Source organism: Euphorbia lathyris, chromosome 4 (genome assembly GCF_963576675.1).
Source record: "Euphorbia lathyris chromosome 4, ddEupLath1.1, whole genome shotgun sequence".
Classification (NCBI taxonomy): domain Eukaryota; kingdom Viridiplantae; phylum Streptophyta; class Magnoliopsida; order Malpighiales; family Euphorbiaceae; genus Euphorbia; species Euphorbia lathyris.
In genome coordinates, this window is record NC_088913.1 from 66,284,226 (window position 1) to 66,308,102 (window position 23,877).

The window sequence follows — 23,877 nt, forward strand, 5'->3', positions numbered from 1 at the left end:
GCCTATCATGCTCTTGCCGTTCAAGAGTTTAAGTACCATTCCTAATGGTAAAGACATGAGGCTCACCAGAAAATCTACAAATTCCTTATTTGCTTCTGCAAATATCACTTTACTGTCTTTTTTGTTTATGATAAGCTTTAGTTTTAGCTTGGAATTAGGTAAGAAAAAAGCTTTTGCACCGATGAAAGCCATGCGCAGATCTTCTGATGTACAATTGATTACAAGTTCAATATCCAGTTTAAGAAATGGTACAAAGAAAGAAATCTAGGATTTATAGATAGTCAAAATGATGATACAATAGCTTTGAACGCCATTGATGAAAATCCTTGTAAAAGAATTAACTAACCCTAGAGAAACCAGAAAACGCAGCAAAAGGAGGTTAGAAAAGAAAAACTCCCAATGATCATAAACTCCGATCAAAATGTGCATAAACACAAAACGAAAACAAAAACACAAGCTAAAATTAATAAACACGAACTTTAATTGATAGAAAATAATATCTTTAGGAACATGAAAGAAGAAGAAAGATGAGATCTTTGACATATCTAACTGATATTACCTGGTTGAATTCTCGTTGGAGCTCCACCTATGGGGGGCGCTATTGGGTTCGGCCGAGGGGTCTCCGATGCTAAAGTCAGTACAGTGTATGAGATGATAAAACAAAAGCACGAAGTAGGGTATTGGAATATGAGCTTGAGATGCAAGACTATTTATACTAGGTTAGGTGTAACCCTCAATTTGGTAACTAGAATGTCTCCATTAATGTCTCATTAATGGTGGTTACTGAGTTCATTCAAGTGTGACTGTTAGCTCATTAAAGGGTTATTACTTGCCTTTAATGATGTCGGTTTTCTCATGGGGAAGACGACGCCGACATTCTATGGGCGTATCGATCCCTGATGACGGGTCTCCCGAGACGCGGTGGTTACGAGACATGACGATATTTTGAGACTTAAACTTTATAAATTTTAATTTAAGAATTTGTTTTTTTTTTTAATTTAATTAATTAATTTCGCATAACAAAATTTATGTGGAAAGATAAACAACAGTTTTGTCAAATCTTCATCCAAATTAGATGAAATTTCATCAATTGAAATAGTTTAGAAACCGAATGTGACCGAATAATAGATCAGATGTAAAAAGACAAACTTATAAATAAATCAAATGCTAAATAACACTTTAAACCTAAAATATTTGTTAATTTTCATACACCTTTCACAATTTAATAAAGATAAGGCTAAAATTTGCTTAAATACAAATTTATTTTAACATACAAAAGTCATTTTATTCCTAACATTAATTTACCTAATACAATATTTGATAGAACTTATTTAACAATATTATCAAATTGGATCTTTTAAACAGATTTATCGATAAATTGAAATAATAAAGTAGTTTCGTGCATTTTAATAGGTGGTTGATAAATGCTTTAATAACATAGTACATATTGTTAAATTAACTTGCATTTTGAGAGATTTTTTACCGACATTTTGACATTTTATTACTAAGACAGTTTGTTTAAATTTTGTGATAGATACTAACGGAAAACATTCATTACTTTGTTAAACAATTCTAAAAAAACAATTATATTTTTAGAAAAACAATTCTAAGTTGTATAACGACCACAAGGTCTGAGCCACATCCATTGCTGTAGTCTGTAGCTGCTTTCATTCATCAATGGCAGTATCTTCGGTTTCTTTGAGCTGGGCTTCCACAACCTTATCCAAAAAGGTGTATTTCTCACCCTCTTCTTCTAAATATATGTTCAACCTTGACATTCAATTAATTTGAATTTGAATTTGAATTTGCAGTTGAATAATTTCCCTTGCTCAAATGAATTGCCTCGACCCTTTCCATTAGCTGCTAATTGCTCTTCCATTGAACAAAGTAAGATACCCAATTTCTATTAGCTATTCTTTTAGCCAGGATTCATTGATAGGGATACTTGTGGTGGTTTTTCTTGATTCATGGTGCTAAACTGAATTTTTTAGTGTTTTTACCCAAAAAAAATTGAAGTCCAATACACAATTTACATAGAAAATTTTACTATTTTCCTGCGAACAGCCGGTGTTTAACCCTCCCAAGCCCTCCTCTAGATCCATCCCTGGTATTTTGTATTGGAACACTCTGTCTCAGCACTCACATCTTACATCTGGACGCTATCCCTTTTGTTAAATAGACAAATATAAACACTGGTTATTAAATAAGCTTAATAGTTATCGGTCAGCATTTCAGCATAGGTAAAAAAATAATTAACAATAATTATCTCCAACACCCTTCAAAACCGGCTGTTAATTATGAAACCATATAGATAAGTTTTGGTGCAAAAATGTTCTTATTCGCTAATTTGTTGTAGGCAATTGCAGAAGAAGATTGTTACTATTAGGAGCTGGAACACTGGCAACAAGCTTACTCCCAGCAAGCCCCTTTTTAGCTCAAGGTGTCACATTATTACCTCCTTTTCTTATTACATTGAAATAGCAAGTTAAAACACATGTGTATTATGTTGGGATTGTACAGAGATACCGCAGAATTATCGGGCATTTGTCGACAAAAGAGATGGATATTCATATTACTACCCCTCAGATTGGATAGTAAGTTCATTTGTGAACTAATTAACATGTTCAACTTTGAATTAGCTACTTAAAGTGAAAAGGGTATTGTGAAATGGTTAGGATTTTGATTTCCGGGGGCATGATTCGGCGTTCAAGGACCGAACAATGCAGTTGCAGAATGTTAGAGTGAGGTTCATACCTACTGACAAGAAAGACCTTCATGATTTGGGATCAATGCAACAGGTATTTCAAACACTTTCATGCTTTTGCTCGCCTTTTCAAGTGTTATTAATGTCTCGGAAAATTCAGGTTGTTTCTGACTTGGTTGAGAAGATTTACGCTGCCCCGAATCAAAGAGCTACCATATTTGACGTACAAGAGGTTTGTGTATATATAAATAGAGTGTCTGTTATGTTACGTTATGTTCTGTTATGTTCAATTAGCAGCTAATAATTATATTCTTAGTAACATTTTAATGGGCGAATGCAGAGAAGTGAAGATGGGAAAAACTACTACACCTTTGAATATGAGCTTACATCTCCCAATTTCTCCAGTGTTGCCTTTGCAACCATTGGAATTAGCAACGGTAACGCCCCTTTCTCTCTTTCTTGTCTTACTAAAATGTCATCAACGCATTTTTCAGCCATCGGGTTGGTAATATTTAACAAATTAGACCAAATTTCATAAATTTTAAATATTAAAGCTCGTTTATTTGTTTAAGTATTGAACCGTTCACTGACTGTTAAGATAACGGGTATAAAAATTAATTCACAGCTTAATCTGAAAAATAAATGAATTTTGGGCTTAAATATGCATTGAGCCTTTAATCAATCAAGTAGTACAAATGTCGTTTTAAATTGATTCGTACAAATTTTATATATTTTTTAATTTTCAAATAGAAGTTTGAAATTTATAAACTATTGACGTCATTAAAAGTGGTTTGTGTGTGCAGGTAGATATTACACCCTAATCGTGGGGGCAAATGAAAGACGTTGGAAAAGATATCGCAACCAGCTTAAAATGGTCGCCGACTCTTTCAAGATGCTTGATATTTAATAGATGTCCTCATTGAAAAAAGCATCTCTACTTGTATATACTTACTAGAAAATTTGCCGTTGTTCTCCCTTCAACTTTATCACACAATGCCAAAGCAAATTTGCCAATTCAATAATGCAATTTTTTAATTACCATTCCTCAAACTGAAAACATTTCAGAAAGTGAAATTTGCATTTATTCATTTACAAGCGAAGGTGGAAACAAGATACATATATTCTTTATCAAATAATAAATAATAATAATAAGTGTCTATTTGGTTCTCATTTTCATAACTCTTTTTCGCTTTCTCATTCTAAAAGTGTCTAAAATGTTGAAGTAAGATTGAAAAACATATGCTTTTAGCAATTTTAAAAGTAAATATTCTTTATCAGATTGGTTGGTTCTCATACTTTAACAACAAAGTCTAAACAACTAAGATCAAACCATAAATATAAATGGCCTAACCAAACAGGCAAAATTATAGTATGCATTCTGATTTCAAGAGAAAAGAAAATGAACAAGTTAAACCAGAAAAAAGAGTTAAAAAAACCTATAAATTATCCGAGTGGTTATGTACATAGATTACAACAATTGCCTCCACATTTTCTTCCTCTTCGATCTAAACTTTCTTTCCTTTTCACAAACGTAAAAATTTACAGTGTAAAACACAAGCTAGTGGGAGTTGCAATAATTCACAAGAAAGCCACAAAAAAGAAACGCGAAACAACGCAAGAGGCACACCTGATTAAGGACTAAACTATCCCCTTTCCAACCCAATTTTCTGATTTAATCAACAAATAAATACACCATGGAGACAAAGCAACAACTATATCAACTCAGCCTCCTAAAAGAATATTATGCATTACCAACCTCCAAATCCTATTTCTAAACCCTAAATCAGAATGGCTATAATGGTCGGTGCCACCGCCACCTCGACCCTCCCGTTCAACCATACAAAAAAATTCTACAAGCCTCATCATTCTCGTCTGCACTCGCCGCTCTGGAAAATGTGTATAATTGCCAACAAATATCAACATTTCCAGCAAAGTAAAACGACTAATTAGAGCTATACAAAGGAACCATGCCCAAATGTCAAAACCCGAGCTATATAAGTCGATGCTGTCGCAAACCTTTCCCAAAGTGGGGTTGCATCAACCTGACGTACAAGCCATTCTTTGCCATCAAAGCATCATGGCTCCCTTCCTCCACTATTCGGCCTCCATTTAGAACCACTATATTGTCAACATGCCTCATCATTGCAGCTCGATGAGCTATTATAATGGTTGTTTTATTTCCCATAATCAATGTATCAAGTGCTTCTTGCACCACTCTACTTGACTCCGATTCAATGGATGAACTAGCTTCATCCAATAACAAAATGGGTGCATTCTTCAGCACCACTCGAGCAATCGCAATTCTTTGCTTCTGTCCCGGTGTCAAGTCCACACCCCTCATTCCCACAAGTGTGTCGTAACCGTGAGGCTGACTGCTGATGAAGTGGTGAGCATTTGCTATTCTAGCAGCCTCTTTCATCTCAGCTTCATTGGCGTTGTGCCGGGCATATATAATGTTTTCTCTTATGGTTGTCGGGAATATAACTGGTTCTTGCTGAACAAGACCTAAATGGCTCCTTAACCATCTCAAATTATAAAGTTTCAAATCCCGCCCATCTAACATGACTTGACCAGCAACTGGATCATAAAATCTCTGGATTAAAGAAATTATAGAGCTCTTTCCAGATCCTGAAACTCCTACCACAGCTACAGTTTGTCCACCATTTACTTTGAGAGTGAAATTGCTCAACACCAACATTTCGGGGCGAGTTGGATAACAGAAATCTACATTCTTCAACTCTAAGCTCCCATAAACATTAGGTGGCTTCAGGGCTGAGCTATCATCAGGATCTATCTTGGGCACTCTATCTATAATTTCAAAAACTGAAATGAGAGATTTCCTCCGTTTAAGAATGTATGGGGCCAATCCAAAAGGCTCAACTAGCGCAAATGTTGCAAATGAGAAAACCATATACTCCTTGAGAGCTGTAGGCAGATCAATATACTTTTTCTTTACAGCATATGCAGTATACCAGAGAAGAAGGGCATTGCAGGCAAAAAGAAGAAATTGTGAAAAGCCAAAGGCGAAACCAATGGCCATTCCATGGAGAAAACTCTGCTTGAATATTTTCTTTAGTTGCAACCTATATAGCTCCATTACTTTGTTACCAGCACAGAATGCTACGACAGTGTAAATGTTTCTAACTGCATCCTCAAGGACCAACGATGCCTTCCTGTGCATCTCCTGGATGCCCCGTGAAAATCCAGCAAGCCACAACTTCTGCAATATTTCATTTGACCACCATTCAGTATTTTTGCAAAGAAAAGTAGCATATAAGAATTCTTCATTTATCAAAATTTAAGAAAACAAAAAGGCTGAACCTTTTTTGTGAAAAAAAAAGAATAAACTTCTTCACTGATCAACTACAGACATAATAATGACTCGCATTTAAATTGATCTAAAATTCTAGTAGCTTTCCTTAGTTCCCTATTTTTTAAATATGTAAGAGAATCTCCAAGAGACTCTTAGTTCACTATCTAAAAATAATATAAACAATTAATTAACTCTTAGTTATTTGAGGAGTGACTAATACATATCATCATCTCCAACAATACTCCTCACATTCACTCCTTATTTATTATTTTGTCATTAAAATTATTAAGTATTGTTATATTTACAAATAGTGAGAGGAGAGAGACTCAATAATAAATTATTAATAAAAAATGAAATAAGGAGGGGACTAGGAGTGGAGCGAGGCTCCTCAATAATAGAGAGGATGAAGAGGCTTTTAGTGATTTGAGAAGTCACTAAGACACTGCTGGAGTTGGATTTTAACACTCTCTCCTCAAATTTTAACTTAAGAGGCTGTTGGAGATGCTATGACACTAGGAAATTAAGACAGGACACCACTAGACTAGCTGAATGTTGTATTCAACATTTCTTTTCTTGGTTGACCTTAATTGCAGTTTTAGCAATTACACACTACAGTTGGAATTGAAGCACAACAATCATGAGAATCGAAGGATGCTGTATCATCAGACCACTAAAAACTCATGAATTTTTTTTTTTTTTTTGTATTATCCCCAATGAAAACAAACATCAATTGTCACACTAGATACAAAAACTGATAGAAATGCTAATGGGTCTAGCGAATGGTTATCAGATGTGAGTAAGTGAATGAAGGTGTGGAGGGTTTACCATAGGAAATGATAGAGACCATGACTGAAAACAAACCTCATTGTCACACAATATACCAGAACTGATGGAAACGCTAATGGGCCTTGTGAGTAAGGGAATGAAGGTGTGTTGAGTTTACAAGGAGTTTGTTATGGAGAGGGACAGTACTGATGAGCTGGCTATAGGGGAAAGGAAAGTTATGACAGACAGGTTTGTTAGAGGGGCAAGGGTGGAACAAGGCAAATGTTTGATAATTCTGTTTGGCTTTTCACTGCAATGCAGGGAGGAGAGCTTAGTTCATTATGATCTAAGCTCTTAGCTGTATTTTCCAGTTGTGTTCACTTTCTGGTTACAGCATTCACTTGGAGATATTGCAAAAATAAACTTCTTAAACCACTATTTATGTGTTTTTACTTGTTGATTGAACATTTTATCAAGAACTCTGTTTCAAAATTCATAATCCTTACTTTTTTATATTAAAATGCAATTCTGAAAAACTTGCCCGTTTCTGTCAGAATCAATAATACAATCAAACGACTTTTCTGTACGTAGAAATTGGACTAGTCATCCTCGTAGAAAGTAGAAAACAAACCAAAATTTGAAATTGCAATTTCATGAAGTGCAGAAAAGTCCATCTTACGGTAAAGAAAAGAATTAGAGAGGAAATTGACTGAATGACTGGTAAAAAGTAGACACTAAAAGGACTCTTAAGACGACCATATATTTTGTTTTTATTCATGTGTAGTAGCCAACTATGTAGGCTAATAGAATAACAATCCAAACCGTTAATTCATTCACAAAATCAGAAAAATATGTTGAAAAAATGAACAAACAATGAAGATACATTAATTCCAAAAGCAGAACAGAACATGCAAACCTGTGCTACTGCAGAAACCATAAGAATTGGCAAGGTCGCCAAAGCCACAAGAGCTACTCGCCATTCAAGTAGCATACCAATGACAACAGCCACAATAACAGCAGTACTATCCTGTATAAATATTGAAAGTCGGTTGCTAAATGCTGCTCGGACAAATGTAGCATCATTTGCCAACCGCATGGACAATGTGTCAGCACTGTTCTCTTCTTCATCAAACCATCCAACTTCATTCCGCAGCATAGCTGTTACAATGGGCACAAAATAAGGTAAAGCTCATATACTGAATTTTGTATTTTGTAATGTTCTTTTCCAAGTACCTAACAACAAGGACAGAGATCATTTACCTGAGAACATCATTCTTCGGACTCGTTCGGTCATTTTTTCACCCATAATACCAAAATAGAAATGCTGCAAAAAATTTGCAACCACTGTCACTACACCCATGCAGGCAATTATCAAGCACCACTTGTTTACATCCTCCTGCAAGTGATGACGCCCAGGTCTATAATATGCTGTCACAATCAATGCAATAACATAAGCAAGAAGTGGATTAAAAGAACCAAAGATAGCAGCACCAATGCTTCCTAACACAGCATAGAGCCACTCTGCAAAACTAAGTTCAGCCAGTCTCCAAAAGGATGGAGCTTCCTGATGTTTTGCATCCCTTGCACTCTTGTATTTAGTAGGGATGTCATCAGAATGACTATGGGGCCTACTAAAAGTCTGTGAATGGGAACGCTCATTTTTAGGATCTGATGTCAAAAGCGGTGATACTGGTGATTCAGGATCTGATCCATTTGATTTTTGTCGATTTGCAGACTGGACATCAATCTTGGGTAACTCTGGCAGTCTCATTTCAAAACTATCCTGTCTTTTTATTGATGGTTCCTTGTCAGCTTCATCCACGGGAAGACCATTTTCCATCATCTTCTCTGGTGGCGGGCTTCGAGTTTTGGGTGATTCTTGAGAGTTAAAGTTGCTATCTGGATGCCGTGTTACACCAGGTATTCTCTGAAGGGAGGGTGATTTCATCATTTTGGGAGAGGACGGCTCTTGGAAGCTGTGACTGGCAGACGAATCCTTTTCAATTTGAAAAGTGTCCATGTAATTTCTTGCTGGCATTCTGGAGAAAGATATGCAGCATATTTGTAATTATTCTAGCATATCAATACATTTTTAGAACACAAGAAAACCATATATTTCAAAATGGAAGTCATATTCACAAAAAATATTGTCATAGTGGAGATTGTTGCCAGGTTATACCTCCTTGGCAGTTTGGCGGCTTCTTCACATTTAAGCAGTTCAGCATATAGACCATCTAAGTTTAACAGTTCATCATGTGTACCCATTTCAACAAGTTGACCTTCCTCCATAACGGCTATGTAATCAGCATTCCTAATAAGACTGAGACGTCGAGCTATTATGATGGTTGACCGTCCCAACATGAGGAGATCTAGAGCCTCCTGCACAGCTCTCTCAGCTTCAAAGTCAAGACCACCAGTAACCTCATCTAGCAGAAGAATTGTAGGATTCAGAAGCACTGCTCTAGCAATAGAAAGTTTAATTTTTTGCTCCTCTGTCAAAGATAAACCAGCTCTTCCCACCTAAAATGCAGAATGATTAATCTCTCGAAAGAGTGACCAAAGATGGAACAATAAATAACAAAGGTTTAAGCAATCATTTATTCTTGTTAGATATACCTGCGTATCATAGCCTCTCTCGAGTGAGCTGATAAATGTATGTGCATGTGCTATCTTGGCAGCCTCTTCAATCTGATCAAAAGTAGCTTCTCGTCCATAAGCAATATTATCCTTGATACTCAAACTGAGCAAGGCAGGTTCCTGGGTGACTAGTCCTATTAGGCTTCTAAGCCATTCCAGTTTCAGGTTTTTAATATTTTCTCCGTCTAAAAGAACTTCTCCTGCATGGCAAAGAAAAAATGAAAAATAGATGGAATATAAATGAAAATTAAATTGCCAATTCACTGGAACTTCAGACTAAGAATATGAGACTCAAGGAAGTACCTAAAGTGGGATCATAAAACCGTTCCATGAGAGGGATAATACTGCTTTTCCCAGAGCCATTTCTACCAACGAGTGCCACAGCCTTTTTAGCTGGTACAGTGAGGTAAAATCCACTCAAGATTGGGATCTCAGGACGAGACAGATAGCTAAAATACACATTGCGGAACTCAATATTTCCTTGCACTGAAACTAGGGTATTCCCATCTTGATCAACTGTGGATGATGATCGGCTTATCATCTCATAAAGTCTATAGGCAGCAATCCGTCCTTGGTCAAAAGAATAAAAATTTGTTGCTGCTTGGTTCAGTCCGCTAGGAGACACAACATGGCAAATAAGAATGTATAGAGAAGATAAAATACTAACAACAGAGAAGAACAAGACGCTTACAGGCCACTCAATATTACAGCAAATAGGGCTGTTATTATTTCACCACCATGGGCATGATTTCGTGTAACCAGAAATCTTCCAACCCACAATTGTAAGGCACACGAACATATTGCAAGCCCATATGTAAACCCAAGCCCAAGTCCTTGCACAAGACTAATCAGAATACCATATCTCAGAGTTGCTTGTAATGAGGTCGCATAAGAATATTTGGCCAAAGTTTCATTAGTGAATGCATATAAGGTCCTAATATATGAGACCGCCTGCACAAAAGACATTATTATCATTTAGTATGAACTTTTGAAGGATGTACATATGCTGCAGGAGAAAGAGCCAATTTTGTGATGCCAGGACACTGAATGTATACAGTGAGACATAACATGCAAGATGCAACAAAATTTTCAAAAACTGCCCTGGGTGTAAGGGAACAGTCTACATACATCCATGAAGATAATGAAAACTGGATAGTGTGCAAGTGTATGTGAGAGAGACAGGAAGTTGACAATAAAAGTATTAAACGTAATATTATAGTTACTGAAGGCACAACACATTATCAAGGTATTAAGGAGTCTTGGTGTCAAAAAGCAAGATTCCTTCCAACTGGGATCATCAACATATTTTAGTGGAATATCTACCCCCCAATTGAGAAGATGCTTTTTGCCTTTCTCCAAATGTTAGAATTGGAGGTGGACATGATAATTTTGCCTCTAAGTTGTAGTACAATAAGGCTACTTTCAAGCTATAATTAACCCACATATATCTTTGTCAAAGAAAAATAACCCAACCAAGTTCTATAGTCAGCTCTATTTCTTCTTCAGTGAAAAGAATATGGTGCTTCATGAATTAAACTAAAAACAAAAATGTTAACAATGCACACCTTTTCTGTGCCTTGACATGAATTGAGGCACACATCCTATTGCCAGGGAATTAATTCTCTAAGTGAGGCCATCATCCCCAAGCTAACACACTGAGTCTGGGGAATAATGTACCTTAAGCAAGAGTTGAGCCCACAGCATGCCTTTTTAATAATTATACTGGATACGCGTGCCTTTTTAATAATCTATGAAGCACCGATATTTCTAAGAGGTCAACATACGCGTATCCGATACTCCAAGGATGGGGATACGGCGGGATAAGTACGGGATACGGCTAGGAAGTATCCCCTTTTTTTCTTTTTCTTTTTTAATCAGGGGATACTTTTCATAATTAATTATAGGGGTTTTTAAAAAAAAAAAAAAAAACTCTAAAAAGATAAGGATTATATAACAAATTAAATAAAGTAATATCGACCCACCACCCATTGACAAATTAAAAAACTTCAAAAATATAAGGATCATATGACTTATTAGTTAATATTGTAGATGTTATTTGTGGTTTTATAATGACTTACGAGTTTTATTTGTGGTTTTATAATGACTTTATGAATGTGATTTGTGGTTTATATATTTTTGTATCTTTTAAATTTTTCATTACAAATGATATATATATATATATATATATATATATATATATATATATATATATATTATTAATTATATATAAAATTTGCCGTATCCCCGCCGTACCCGTTCCTGTACGCGTATCGTTGCTTGATAGTTAATAATTAAACTGGATACGTGGGTCCAATTCCCTTAGGATCATCACTAACATTCAATCCACCACTTCAAGAATCACCATTGTCTTCTAATGCTTTCTAAAGATCCTCTTCCTCTTTATCAAATAGAACAAAGGAGGATACGCAAGAGAGATTTTCATTCTGTGAATGGGTAAAACTAAGCTTTTGTTTGTTTAACCAAAAAATTTGAGAGAGAGAGAGAGAGAAAGTTCATCATTTGTGGACTGAGCTACGAAAATACATTGTACAGTACAGGAAAAGGGTAGGAGGTTATTTTCCAGCATTTGAATTATGCCACAAAGGAAAAAAAAAATGTTAATTTTTCAGTAAGACAATGAAAAATTTCACTAGCATCTCCAAGAGACTCTTACGCCAATCTCTAAAAATAATATAAACAAATGACTCTTACTGATTTGAGGAGTGACTACATATCATCTCCAACAATACTCCTCATATTCACTCCTTATTTATTATTTTATCATTAAAATTATTAAGTACGGTTATATTTACCAATAGTTAGAGGAGAGAGAGTATTCAATAAAAAATTATTAATAAAAAATGAAATAAGGAGGGGACTAGGAGTGGAAAGAGGCTCCTCAATAATAGAGAGGATGAGGAGGCTCTTAGTTATTTGAGGAGTCACTAAGAGGCTGTTGAATTTGGTTTTTAACTCTATCTCCTCAAATATTAACTTAAGAGCCAAACTAAGAGGCTTTTGGAGATGCTCTTAGAGCAATTTATGAGGACTACATTCTTCCATCTGTTTCCAACCAGCTGAATCACAAAATGATTGAATTGCAATACTTTGCAGCAACAAAAGTGGCCTTACACGAGTGGAGTCACAATTTGTAGCTTCCTTATGGGTACACCCTCTTGTTATCACTTTTAATTAAGTTCACGGGTGTTCAAAAATGATTTCTTGTTTTCAGAATTAGAAGACAACTCATAGTAAATGATTTAGTATTTTAATTGACAAGGAAACATTTCCTGTTGTGATGAAAAAATTCAGTACAGTGATCTAAACATTAAAAAATGTGGAATCTGTCCGTTGACAAAATTTATAAAGGATGTTTTTCAGTCCGACTAGTTGTCCAAAATACACACAACTCAGAATTTAAGGGAGCTGAAACTATTTCAGTAATATAGAATCATACAAGCCACTCCAATATTCCATGAATGTAATACTGCCGAAAACCCATCTAGCTAAACAACTAAGCTGAGTAAGCAGGAATCATCTTCACATTATACAAGGTAAGATATGTATATCCTGAAGTAATTTATCAGTAACATAGAGTATAAGCTATAATTCCAGACAATCAAAATCAACTTAATGTTTTTCAAGAAAAGACATTTAGACAGAATCCAATAATAGCAAATCACAAGTAACTCTTGTATCAAACGAAAGGAGTAAGACAAAATTAATTATAGAAATCATTGCAACAAAAAGACCAAAAGGGGAGGTTCTTTTATCTTCTGTCCAATAGCTATGGAATCTAAAGCTTATTCATGGGGGAAGGAGGGGATCTTTTCGGGTTCAACCTTCAAAGTGCAAAAAAAAAATTCAATTTAATAGGAAAAAGAACAAACCTGTTCAGCAACACTAGCAGCTTCAGCATATGCATCTTGAATACTCTCAGCTAGCCTATGAAGAAATATATTTGATATACCTCCAGCAGCAACAATAAAAGGACCAGTGGCTAATGTTATGATGGCAATCTGCCAGCAGTTGACAAATCCAATGACAAGACCACTAAAAAATGTTGCCATGTTATGTATATAGTTTCCAACCTACATCATCAAAAATCCCTCATCATGTTACACTAATACAAGATATTTGAAGACTTAGAAACCAAAGAACAATAAATCACTAGTCGACCTTTTCACTTAGAGCAGACTGAATGAGCAGCACATCACTCAATACTTGGCTCACAATGTCCCCATTGTTACCGTAGGTGTCAAAAAAGCTCATGTCCTGATTAAGCAACACTTGAACATAGTTTGATCTTATGACCGCCGTCTGACGCTCTCCAGTTAGAATCCAGCATGAAACCTCTATTACAGGTAGCAGATTAGCACAGATAATAGTCATCCACGAGAAAATTACAGAAACTACAGAGAAATAATTGCCATATATATCTGAACCTTACCAATCCAACCAGCTGCGAAAACACCCCCTGCTATATAAACAATAGTCAAAGCAAGCTGCCACAAAAATAAAAGCATAGGTTAGAAAAAAGCAGTTAAATCAACTAGAAATGTGCAAAGAAATTTCTAATAGAAGTTTGGAGAGAGGGAAATAAACATCTCCCCGATCGTCCCCACTATCCCTTGTATTTATCCCAGTAATTCAGGAAGAGAACTGTGATTTAAAAATGGGCACTGTTACCCCAAAAACAATAGGTGAAGTAAGTAATGACATCCTAAAATAAACCACACCACATTAGAAGATATGTATCCCGAACTCTTGGATAATATCAAAGTAGATTCATATGCAAATGCATCAGTCATTAAAAAAACGAGGGCTCCAGCCCAAAAACTTCATCAGATTGTGACCCTCTATCCACATTACAAAGATATTGTATTCTTATGTCCGGCACGAAAGGAATCGACCATGCCATACCAGTAGACCAAACAGGTATACCTCTGGACTCTTGATGTCGTGATCTAGCAAAGCTTTGACTGAGGGAGAGAGAGGGAGGGACGGAGAGGGTAAGGTGGTTAAAACCTCAACATAGATATTGTTGGGGAAGAAAAGGGAAGTGCTTGAAAGTTAGATTTTTGAAGCATTCTGCTCACAAGATCACTCAAAAACTTTTTTGGTCTATTTGTACAGCTGAAGACTTAGCTTCAATTAATAAATAGGTAATTTTTCGTAGGATTTTTTAACGAAGTAAGTTTTCCTTTCAGTTGGTCTTAGACAATAGTTTTGGTTGTAATTAGATTTAAACTGTTACTTAGCCTTACAGTTGTATTATGTTTGCGTTGAATAATTTAGTATATTAATAATCATTACTGCCAATTGTAAATTTAATGTGCTTTCTATAGTTTCATTTATTTTAGTGGTTTCTCTCAACGTCATTAGTTTTTAGGGTAATTAATTTATTAGTCCCTATATTTTGACAAAACACCCTGTTTAGTCCCTGTATTTTCAAAAACACATGGTAAGGTCCTAACCTTTTTCTCAGTGAACTGTTTAGTCCTTCCGTCTGTTTGTTAGATTTTTTACCGTTTATGACTTCGGAAACGACTAAATTACCCTTTACTATTTACCTTCAAACTTCAGAAGAGGAAATCTAATTTAGAAAAAGAAGCTATTTGTATGGAGAATAAGAAAAAAAACAGACTCAATGCTTACGAATTTGAACGATTAAGAAGAAAATCAAGAAGAAGAACACTCAAAGTTGATTTCAGATGCATTAGAGTTTAAAGGAAAGGAAAATAAAGGAAAAGAAGAACGCAAATCCTTAAGGACTTTACCGTGTGTTTTTGAAAATATAGGGACTAAACAGTGTATTTTGTCAAAATATAGGGACTAATAAATTAATTACCCTAGTTTTTATCTGTTTTGCATATTTTCTGAAAAGACATGCTAAATTCTAACCATTACACCACAAAATAGCTGCACAAACACCTCCATTGCAAGCAACTGCAACTGAAGTTTAATTTTTAACAGAAATTGCAACAACAATTTGGACAACTTAAGTAATTACATAAATTATTTTAAGTTTTTGAAACGAAAGGTTTTGCTTTGATGTAGGTTTGTCAGCGACAATTGACATAGTTGAGGTCAGCTAGCTTTTTTACGTAGATGGATCTGATCAAACTTATCTTAGTAGTCATATCTAAATGTAATTCTAATATTCTATTCATTCAGTGTGCGCAGCCACATGACATGTTAAATTAGATCCAAACAATGATTTTCTGTGAAATATATATGTTTAACTAAGCCTTTTGGATTTTTTGCATTTCACTTATTACAATTCACAATTGAATTTGAATCCTAAGCACTAATATGCTTTAGTAAAGTGCACTTGTGACTTGATACACCCCAGCATGAGCATACTCCTAATTCCTAACCTCCTGCACCATGCACCTTCAATGTCAGGATTAGGATTCCTGGAAATAGAAGATTAGGAAGAAGGAGAATAAGGAAGAAAGAGAGAGAAGACAAGAAATAGAATATTCATTGATTTCATAATTATTCTTAGAGTGGTAGGACAGACCTCATATAAATAGTTGTACCAGCTATAAGGTGGCAACGGTTACAGAGAGGACAATTCTAGTATTACATCAATCAAGCACATTAATCACTGATATGATCACAGTCAACCACCTTAATTACCGGCCTTAACTCAGTCAACCACGTTAATTACTGATATTAACTCAGTCAACCACATTAATTACTCTAATAATACCTAATTAACCACCTAAATAATACCTAAATGCTTCCCCTTAATTACTCTAATGATCGTGACAATACCCCTCCTTTAGAACATTCTTGTCCCCAAGAATGTAGGAAGGCTGGAAATCAGTGAACTTGAAAGGGCTCTGCAACAGAAACAATCCATTGAATGTGCAGCGGAAAAACAATGAACTTGAAAGCTCTCTGTGACGGAACAGAGACAGACCATCCTTAGTGAGCCAGCTTGCTGGTTTATATTTGTGAGCATCATCATCCCATATGACTTTCAGCCTTCCCATTGCATAAGGTTGGTAAGCTACCACATCTCCTTTCTTAACACTAAACCATCTGGTAGAGTATCATAAGATAAGCAAACTTTTGCATCGACAACACAACTGGATAGAATCTGAGTGTTTTAGAAATGTTTAATGCTTGGGTGATGGTTGTATAGGGTTTTGGAGTATTGGGGTTGTATGTACAAGGCTTGGCGATTACAGGGGTCCTGAAATTGGGTTTAGGTTCAAGCAAGTCCACCGTATTCTTAAGGTGTATTTCTTCAAGTTTGGCTTGTTTGATGGCGGCATAGAGGTCAGTTGAGTGGTTAGATCTAACCGCAGACCTAATCTCTGGCTTCGGTCCAGCAGTAAAAGTAGAAAGGTAAAAGGATTCGGAATTCTCAGGGTGTACCCTTTCCATTTTCAACTTGATAGCCTCAAACTGATCTTGGTAGCCTACCACATATTCTGTTTGTTTGAGCAAGGAAAGCTGCTCCACTACATCTACAGCCTCATTTCCTTGGAATCGCCCCTCTACATCTTCTATGAAATTCTTCCAAGAGATGAGTGGGTGGCTTGGCAACCAGTTCCTGAACCATTTTTCTGCCTTACCTTGCAGATACAAGTCCATTTGGATCTTTCTATCTTCCTCAACTTCAAATAGTTGAAAATGTCAGATTAATATAAAAGCTATTATTGGGCAATAACTATCAACTTAAGCTTTTAGTTCAATTGGTTCCTTAACATGGTACCAGAGCTTCTTAGACCAAACGGTCGAGGGTTCAAATCCTGGCAACCTCATCAATTGGGGGTATGTCAGAGATTAATATAAAAGCTATTATTGGGTCTTAACTATCAGTTTAAGCTTTTAGTTCAACTGGTTCCTTGACAGAAAATACTTGGTGCACTTGTTTATCCACAGCTCCATGTCAGCTCCATCGAAGGATGGCAGATCACACTTGGGAAGGAGCTTAATGTAGGGAAGGTTCTTCACCCTCAACCACTTGGCCACCAGAGTGATTTCCCATAAATCCTCTGTTGGGTTCTCTTTGAGTATTAGAGACTGAATGTGGTGGGGGTGTCTAAAGGGTTACTTGCTGAGTGTGGATTTTTTGTGATAAGGCTAGAATGTACTTCTCTAAGGACTGTTGTGAATACATTTGCTCCATAAGGAGGTGCTCTATGCGTTGTTGCTGTGTGGTCTGTTGAGCCTTAATATTTTCCAGTTGTTCTGTTGTAGATTCAGCTCTGTCATAGAACTGGCCAACAAGTTCTTTGAGTTGTTTCTCCAAGCTTCCATGGCTACCTTAGCATTTCTTTTTGTTGTGCAAGTCTTTTTATAGGAGTTATTAACCATTCACAGAATGGCCGGACCAACGAGTCTCTGATACCAATGTCAGGATTAGGATTCCTGGCAAATTGGTAATAGAAGATTAGGGCAGAAATAGAATATAGAGAAGAGAAGAATAAAGAAGAAGAGAGAAACAGAAAAATAGGAAGAGAATCGCAGAAAATTAGAGAAGAGAGGTGAGGAAGAAGGAGAATAAGGAAGAAAGAGAGAAAAGAAAGAAAAGGGAGAGGAGAAGGAAATGAAGAAATAGAATATTCATTGATTTCATAATGATGCTTATAATTGTAGGATAGACCTTGTATAAATAGTTGTACCAGTTATGAGGTGGCAATGGTTACATAAAGGACAATTCTAGTATTACATTCTGATATTAACTCAGTCAACCACATTAATTAATGGCCTTAACTCGGTCGACCACATCAATTATTGATATTAACTCAGTCAACCACATTAATCACTCTAATAATAATACCTAATTAACCACCTAAATAGTACCGAAATGCTTCCCCTTAATTACTCTAATGATCGTGACATTCAACAACTACTACTATAAGTTCAAGAACGAATGACATTCAGAACTGACGACTTCCGCAAGGAACAAAATATGACATGACAGTAAAGCCTGCTTGCACCAAGGATCATCCTTAACAAATATGATGCAGATTGGTACATGCACTAATGCAAAAGATCATACATACAAATTAAATAATTCAAGTAATTTAGAGGAAACAATAATGCCATACATTTTATAGTAAATAGCTAGTCACTACCCTTTGTGTAAAATGTGATCCTAAACTGAACAGATTGACAAAAAAATTGAACCTGAACGATTGTGGTTGAGGTTTAGCCATATTTTAATTAATGAAAAACGGCCTGTTATTGATAGGTGTGGCACAATTAGCAGTGTATACCTGTTAATTTCTTTCCCTATGTTAATATTTCCTCTCCATTAATCAAGATAAAAAAAAAAAACTATGGTTGTAGCATATAAAATGATATCAATTGTCCACAAAGTACATGCTTATGCAAAAGTTCAACTCGATGGCACCCCAACAAAAGCATGTAGGTTTCATCCTGAACAGATCCCTAGAGACGAAGACAGCGAAAAGCGAATGGTAACCCCCTCCTGATATCATAAACATTATGATTCCTAGACCTCTTTCCACATAGATAAATATAAACACCAAGTCTCAAACAGATGTTTTGCAATGCTGTTGCTGATAGAAAAGAGATAACAGTAACATAGATTGATAGTATCTCCATTTCACTATAAGCAAAACCACCAATGGAACACAAAATGAAAGTAAATTATCTTGTGTGCCAAGACAACATTTTTATCAAGCTTCAATGGGCAATTAACGAGTCTGCCAATTTGCCAAACTAGCCATAACAATGGCAACTGAAAACAGGATATGCACACAAGTGTAGCTAATAGCATGTAACTTCCCAAGTACTGCTAGAGGTACATAACTTCCTTTGTTTTAATTGATTTTGTAGAAATTTCACACTATTGGAACCTAACTACAAATTTCAGATCCCAGATTGCTCCAAAGTAAGCGGAAAATCTAGCACACCTCACACGAGTATTAACAGTTTCCTAAATGAACATAGCAATCCTTAAAACATATTCCTCATAAGAATTCTCGACTTGATAAGGCATAAGATATCATCTTCATGTCTAAACCAAAATAGAACTCCACTGAATTGAATAGTATACAGAATGTCCAACTGCTAAAAAGCTACAGAAAAGTTTCTCCAGGTAGGAAACATCATGGACGAACAGAGTACTTAGTTTATACACATTATAAGACCACATATAAAAGCTACCCCATGTTAAACAGCAGAATCCTAAGATCAAAAACTAAACTACAGCTCTTATAAATTCATCAATCCATTAACATCTGCTAAGAAGCTCAGCTAATTATTGAGTGCTTCTTGGGATGATGAAATTCACATGACCTCGGCAAACTCGGTCCAGAGTTCACAAGCACACAAAATTCCGTAACTCAACATCTCGCCTCCTTTCCATTTCCCTCAGTTTCACATCAAAAAATTAAACACACTAACTAAGAGAAGACTAAATTGCAAGAAGAAAAATAGTTTTCAACAATTCAAACATCCACAGCACAAAACTTACATCTTTGAACCTCTCGAATTGCTCCTCAGTTCTGTTAGGACCAATCTTCATAACATCAATAATCTTGGCAAAGTAGTGCAAGTAGACAACAAGCGCAGTCCCATGAGCAGCAGCAGCAATCGAACCAACGATCATGAGTCCCCAGTCAAGGCGGTCAGCACAAGCAAACAACCGAGAAAAAGGAACAGCAGCAGGGGGCGGTTCCATCTCTTCAGTCTCTTCCATCTCATCTTCCTCAGCCTGCGCAGCAGCAGCTGCCTGAGCAGCTGCCTCCGCACTAGTATCCAAGTAGGGAGACGGGGACTCCGGCGGCTCCGACACCTCAGAAACCGGCGTCAACGGCTGTATATGAGGTGGGGACCACCCAAAGAGTCCCCTAGAGACCATCATCTTGAAGGATTTAGTGACCTACAAACCTCTGCTCCTCTGTATCAATGAAAAACCCTAATTGAGTCCTAACCCTCTAAATTTAGCAGCAGATCCGCTAAATTTAGAGGAAAGAAAACAAATGAGCAGTTGGAAACGTTTCTGCTAAATGGGTCTGTAATTTTATGAATTCTGTATTCCGATTTGGAAAAGAGAAAAGAAAAGGAGGAGGCGATGGAAGGAGAAGGAGAAGGTGGAGTGAGTCAAAAGAGGCGGAGAAAGATGGAGAATTGTGCAGTGTTAGCTTACCCAGGATAGTACGAAACCAGTTAGAAAAAGCAAAAAGAAAAATAAAATAAAAAAAGAAACGTTTCTTAAATTGTTCTTGTTTTTGTATTGGTGTTAGGTTAACGGTCAAGTGCCGGCAAGTAACAAACATTGTTGAGCTTTTTACGTTCTCTTTCATTAAATTAAACTCCAAAGATTAAAATTTTGAATTTAAAGTTACCACTTCACTTCAATCATTTTTACTACTTTCTTCTTAAATGCAACAGAAAACATTTATTTGATTTTAGTTAAATCCTTGTAATTCATAAATTTATACTGTAGCTGAATTTATGTTCAGCTTACCTCTCAACCAATATAATAATTATATAATATTGATACTAAAAATTAAATTTTAGACTTAATTTATAAATTAAATACGTTAATATATATGATATGACATTAAATTATTAATCCAATATGCAAATAACATGGTAAACTATATACTGAAATGAAATATACTGAAATATATTTAGAGCAAATTAAAACAAATCTCTTAAAAGAAATATACTGAAATGAAATCAGTGCATTATGTTATGTAGCATAATTATAAAATGTCAAACTATATATTTAATTATTACAATACAAATATAATTATGGTTATTCATCTGAAAGCTTAATAATATAAATAGATTTATGGAAAGATTGCACAGAAATTCATTTTTTAGAAACTATTTACAACTATGTAAGTTATAATTTTGTATTATGTCAAACTAGTAAAATCAGTATTTTTAATATATTTTAAGGATTAGAATTTATAAATCAGAAGTCTATAATATATTTTTTAGGGTTTATGATTTATGAATTGGAGTCTAGAATTTTTAAATTATAATATAAAATCATAATATATAAAGAATAATGATATATTAAGAATTAAGCTTGGTGATATGACTTAGTTGTAATTTTGTAGTTAGTTATGATATTCATGTAATTGACCCTAGATTTATTGTTCCTATTTGTAAAATGTATATCTTTAAATCAGGGGCGGAATTAAGGGGGGCGCCGGAGAATTGAGAAAAAAAAATTTAGTAATGGTATCTGATAATATTTTGGAGAGAATTATATTGACTCTATGTAGTACCATTTCAATGTTCAAATGTGGATGAGGTGGTTAAGACCTCTCACCTCATTTTCTTTTAAAAAGTTTTTATTTATTTTATTTTTATTTTTCAATAATTATAAAAACATATTACCATTATTAATTAATTTAAATTGACTCTCTATTTTTATTTTGATAATACTTTTGAATTCATTTTTAATATGTCTTTACTATTAAAAAAAAATAAACCACCGGGCAGTTCGCTCCTTAAAGGAGCTTGTTTCGTCCCAAAGCCCTAATATTGTATTTTTGATGGAAACACTAGTAGAGGATCAGAGAGTAAGTTTGATAAAACAACAGTTAAAGTTTGAGGGAGCATTCCCTGTCAGTAGAAGAGGCCGTAGTGGAGGGTTGGCTTTGTTGTGGAAAGCAGGGACTCAGGTGGTGATCAAAAGTTTTTCTGATCATCATATTGAGGCAATTATCACTAATTCTTCTCAGGGGGAGTGGAGATTGGTGGGCTTCTATGGTTTTGCTGATCGGAGTAGGCATGGTGAGCCTTGGGAATTACTGAGAAGATTAGCCATGGATGGTTCTGTCCCATGGGTAGTGATTGGAGATTTTAATTGTATTCTGAATTCTAATGAAAAGGTGGGTGGAGCGGTATACCCTAACCCCTTAATGTAGGAGTTTGCCAAAACAATTGAGGAGTGTGGACTGAGCGAACTGATTCTGAAGGGTAACCGTTTTACTTGGGAAAGAGGTAGAGGGTCCGAGCTCTGGGTTAGAGAAAAACTGGACAGGGGTTTTGCTTCGGCTGAGTGGCTGAATCGTTTTGACAATCATCACCTCAAAACTTGTATGACGGGGTATTCAGACCACCTTCCGCTCTTTCTTCATCTGGAAAGGGAGAGAAGTAGAAATAGAGGAAGGAGATTTCATTTTGAGGAGGTTTGGCTTAAAGAGCAGGAGTTTAATAATCTGGTTAGAGGTCACTAGAGAAGCTAGAGGGGCAAACCAGTTCAGGAAAATTTGGAGGAGTGTGTGCAGAAAATGGCAGTGTGGGGAAAGAGTTTCAATATGCGTTTCAAAAGCCAAATTAGGAAATGGAGGACCCAAATGGAAAGATTACATGGTAGTAGAAACAGGGATTCCATTGCCGCCTACTTCCTAGCCAAAAGAAAACTTAATGATACCCTGGAAGCTGAGGAGAGTTATTGGAGGCAGAGGGCTAAGGTTTTTTGGCTGACAGAAGGGGACAGAAACACACAGTTCTTCCATGCTAGTGTCAAAACTAGACGTCAACAGAACTCAATTACCTCTTTGACAGATGAGAATGGGGTTGTGATTGATAACCAAGCCGAATTATTGGACCTTGCACAGAGTTGCTTTCAGGATGTGTTCTCGGCTTCGAATTTGAGTAGGGGTGACAGTGTGCAGGTAATTGACACGTGCATCAGTCCTGATATGAACGAATCACTTGTTGCTCCTTTTAACCAGGAAGAGTTTAAACAAGCTCTATTTTCTATGAGTCCTAACAAATCCCCTGGCCCTGATGGGCTAAATTCGGGCTTCTTTCAAGCCTTTTGGGACACATTGGGAGCAGATGTGGGAGCTGCCTGCGCAAAGTGGCTTAGTGAGGGGGAATTTCCAAGTGGAATAAACGACACCACAATTGTTCTGATTCCAAAGGTTGACAATCCTAGAATGCTGAAGGATTTTCGCCCTATCGCCCTGTGCAATGTCATCTACAAGATAATTGCTAAGGCCTTAGCAAATCGTCTGAAAAGGGTTCTCCCTAAGATTATTGGTGAAACTCAATCTGCTTTTGTTCCTGGAAGGTCTATAATTGACAATGTGCAGGTGGCTTTTGAAAGCATACATTATATGAAGAGATTAAATAGAGGGAAGAATGGGCAGGTTGCCTTAAAAATTGATATCAGCAAGGCCTATGATAGAGTTGATTGGGATTTCCTTAAAGCAGTTTTGGGCAGAATGGGATTTCATGAAACCTGGATTGGCTGGATGATGCTATGCATTACAACTGTGAAATACAAGGTGGCAATAAATGGGGAGTGCTCTGACCAAGTTGTACCTGGTAGAGGATTGAGGCAAGGGGATCCTCTATCTCCCTACCTTTTTATCCTGTGTGCTGAAGTCTTATCTAAACTCATCAGAAAGGCTGAAGAAGAAGGGCTTATTTCAGGGTGTAAGATCTGCAGAAGGACACCAGCTGTAACACACCTCTTCTTTGCTGATGA

General features: G+C 36.0%; 2 protein-coding genes across 2 annotated transcripts; one reads left to right on the forward strand and one right to left on the reverse strand.

The window, feature by feature from the left end:
- Positions 1 to 1,576: 1,576 nt before the first annotated feature.
- On the forward strand, positions 1,577 to 3,745 carry LOC136226785 (photosynthetic NDH subunit of lumenal location 1, chloroplastic). Its single transcript, XM_066015438.1, has 8 exons — positions 1,577 to 1,731; positions 1,812 to 1,887; positions 2,357 to 2,440; positions 2,521 to 2,594; positions 2,676 to 2,798; positions 2,865 to 2,936; positions 3,045 to 3,141; positions 3,508 to 3,745. The coding sequence occupies exons 1-8, from the start codon at positions 1,678 to 1,680 to the stop codon at positions 3,609 to 3,611; spliced, it is 684 nt and encodes a 227-aa protein (XP_065871510.1). The 5' UTR covers positions 1,577 to 1,677; the 3' UTR covers positions 3,612 to 3,745.
- Positions 3,746 to 4,093: 348 nt separating this feature from the next.
- On the reverse strand, positions 4,094 to 20,576 carry LOC136226520 (ABC transporter B family member 20). The gene is made up of 11 exons (XM_066015048.1): positions 19,888 to 20,576; positions 13,870 to 13,924; positions 13,599 to 13,774; positions 13,310 to 13,510; positions 10,111 to 10,370; positions 9,723 to 10,033; positions 9,399 to 9,619; positions 8,962 to 9,302; positions 8,043 to 8,821; positions 7,699 to 7,940; positions 4,094 to 5,924 (listed from the first exon to the last, which is right to left on the reverse strand). The coding sequence occupies exons 1-11, from the start codon at positions 20,275 to 20,277 to the stop codon at positions 4,695 to 4,697; spliced, it is 4,206 nt and encodes a 1,401-aa protein (XP_065871120.1). The 5' UTR covers positions 20,278 to 20,576; the 3' UTR covers positions 4,094 to 4,694.
- Positions 20,577 to 23,877: the final 3,301 nt, after the last annotated feature.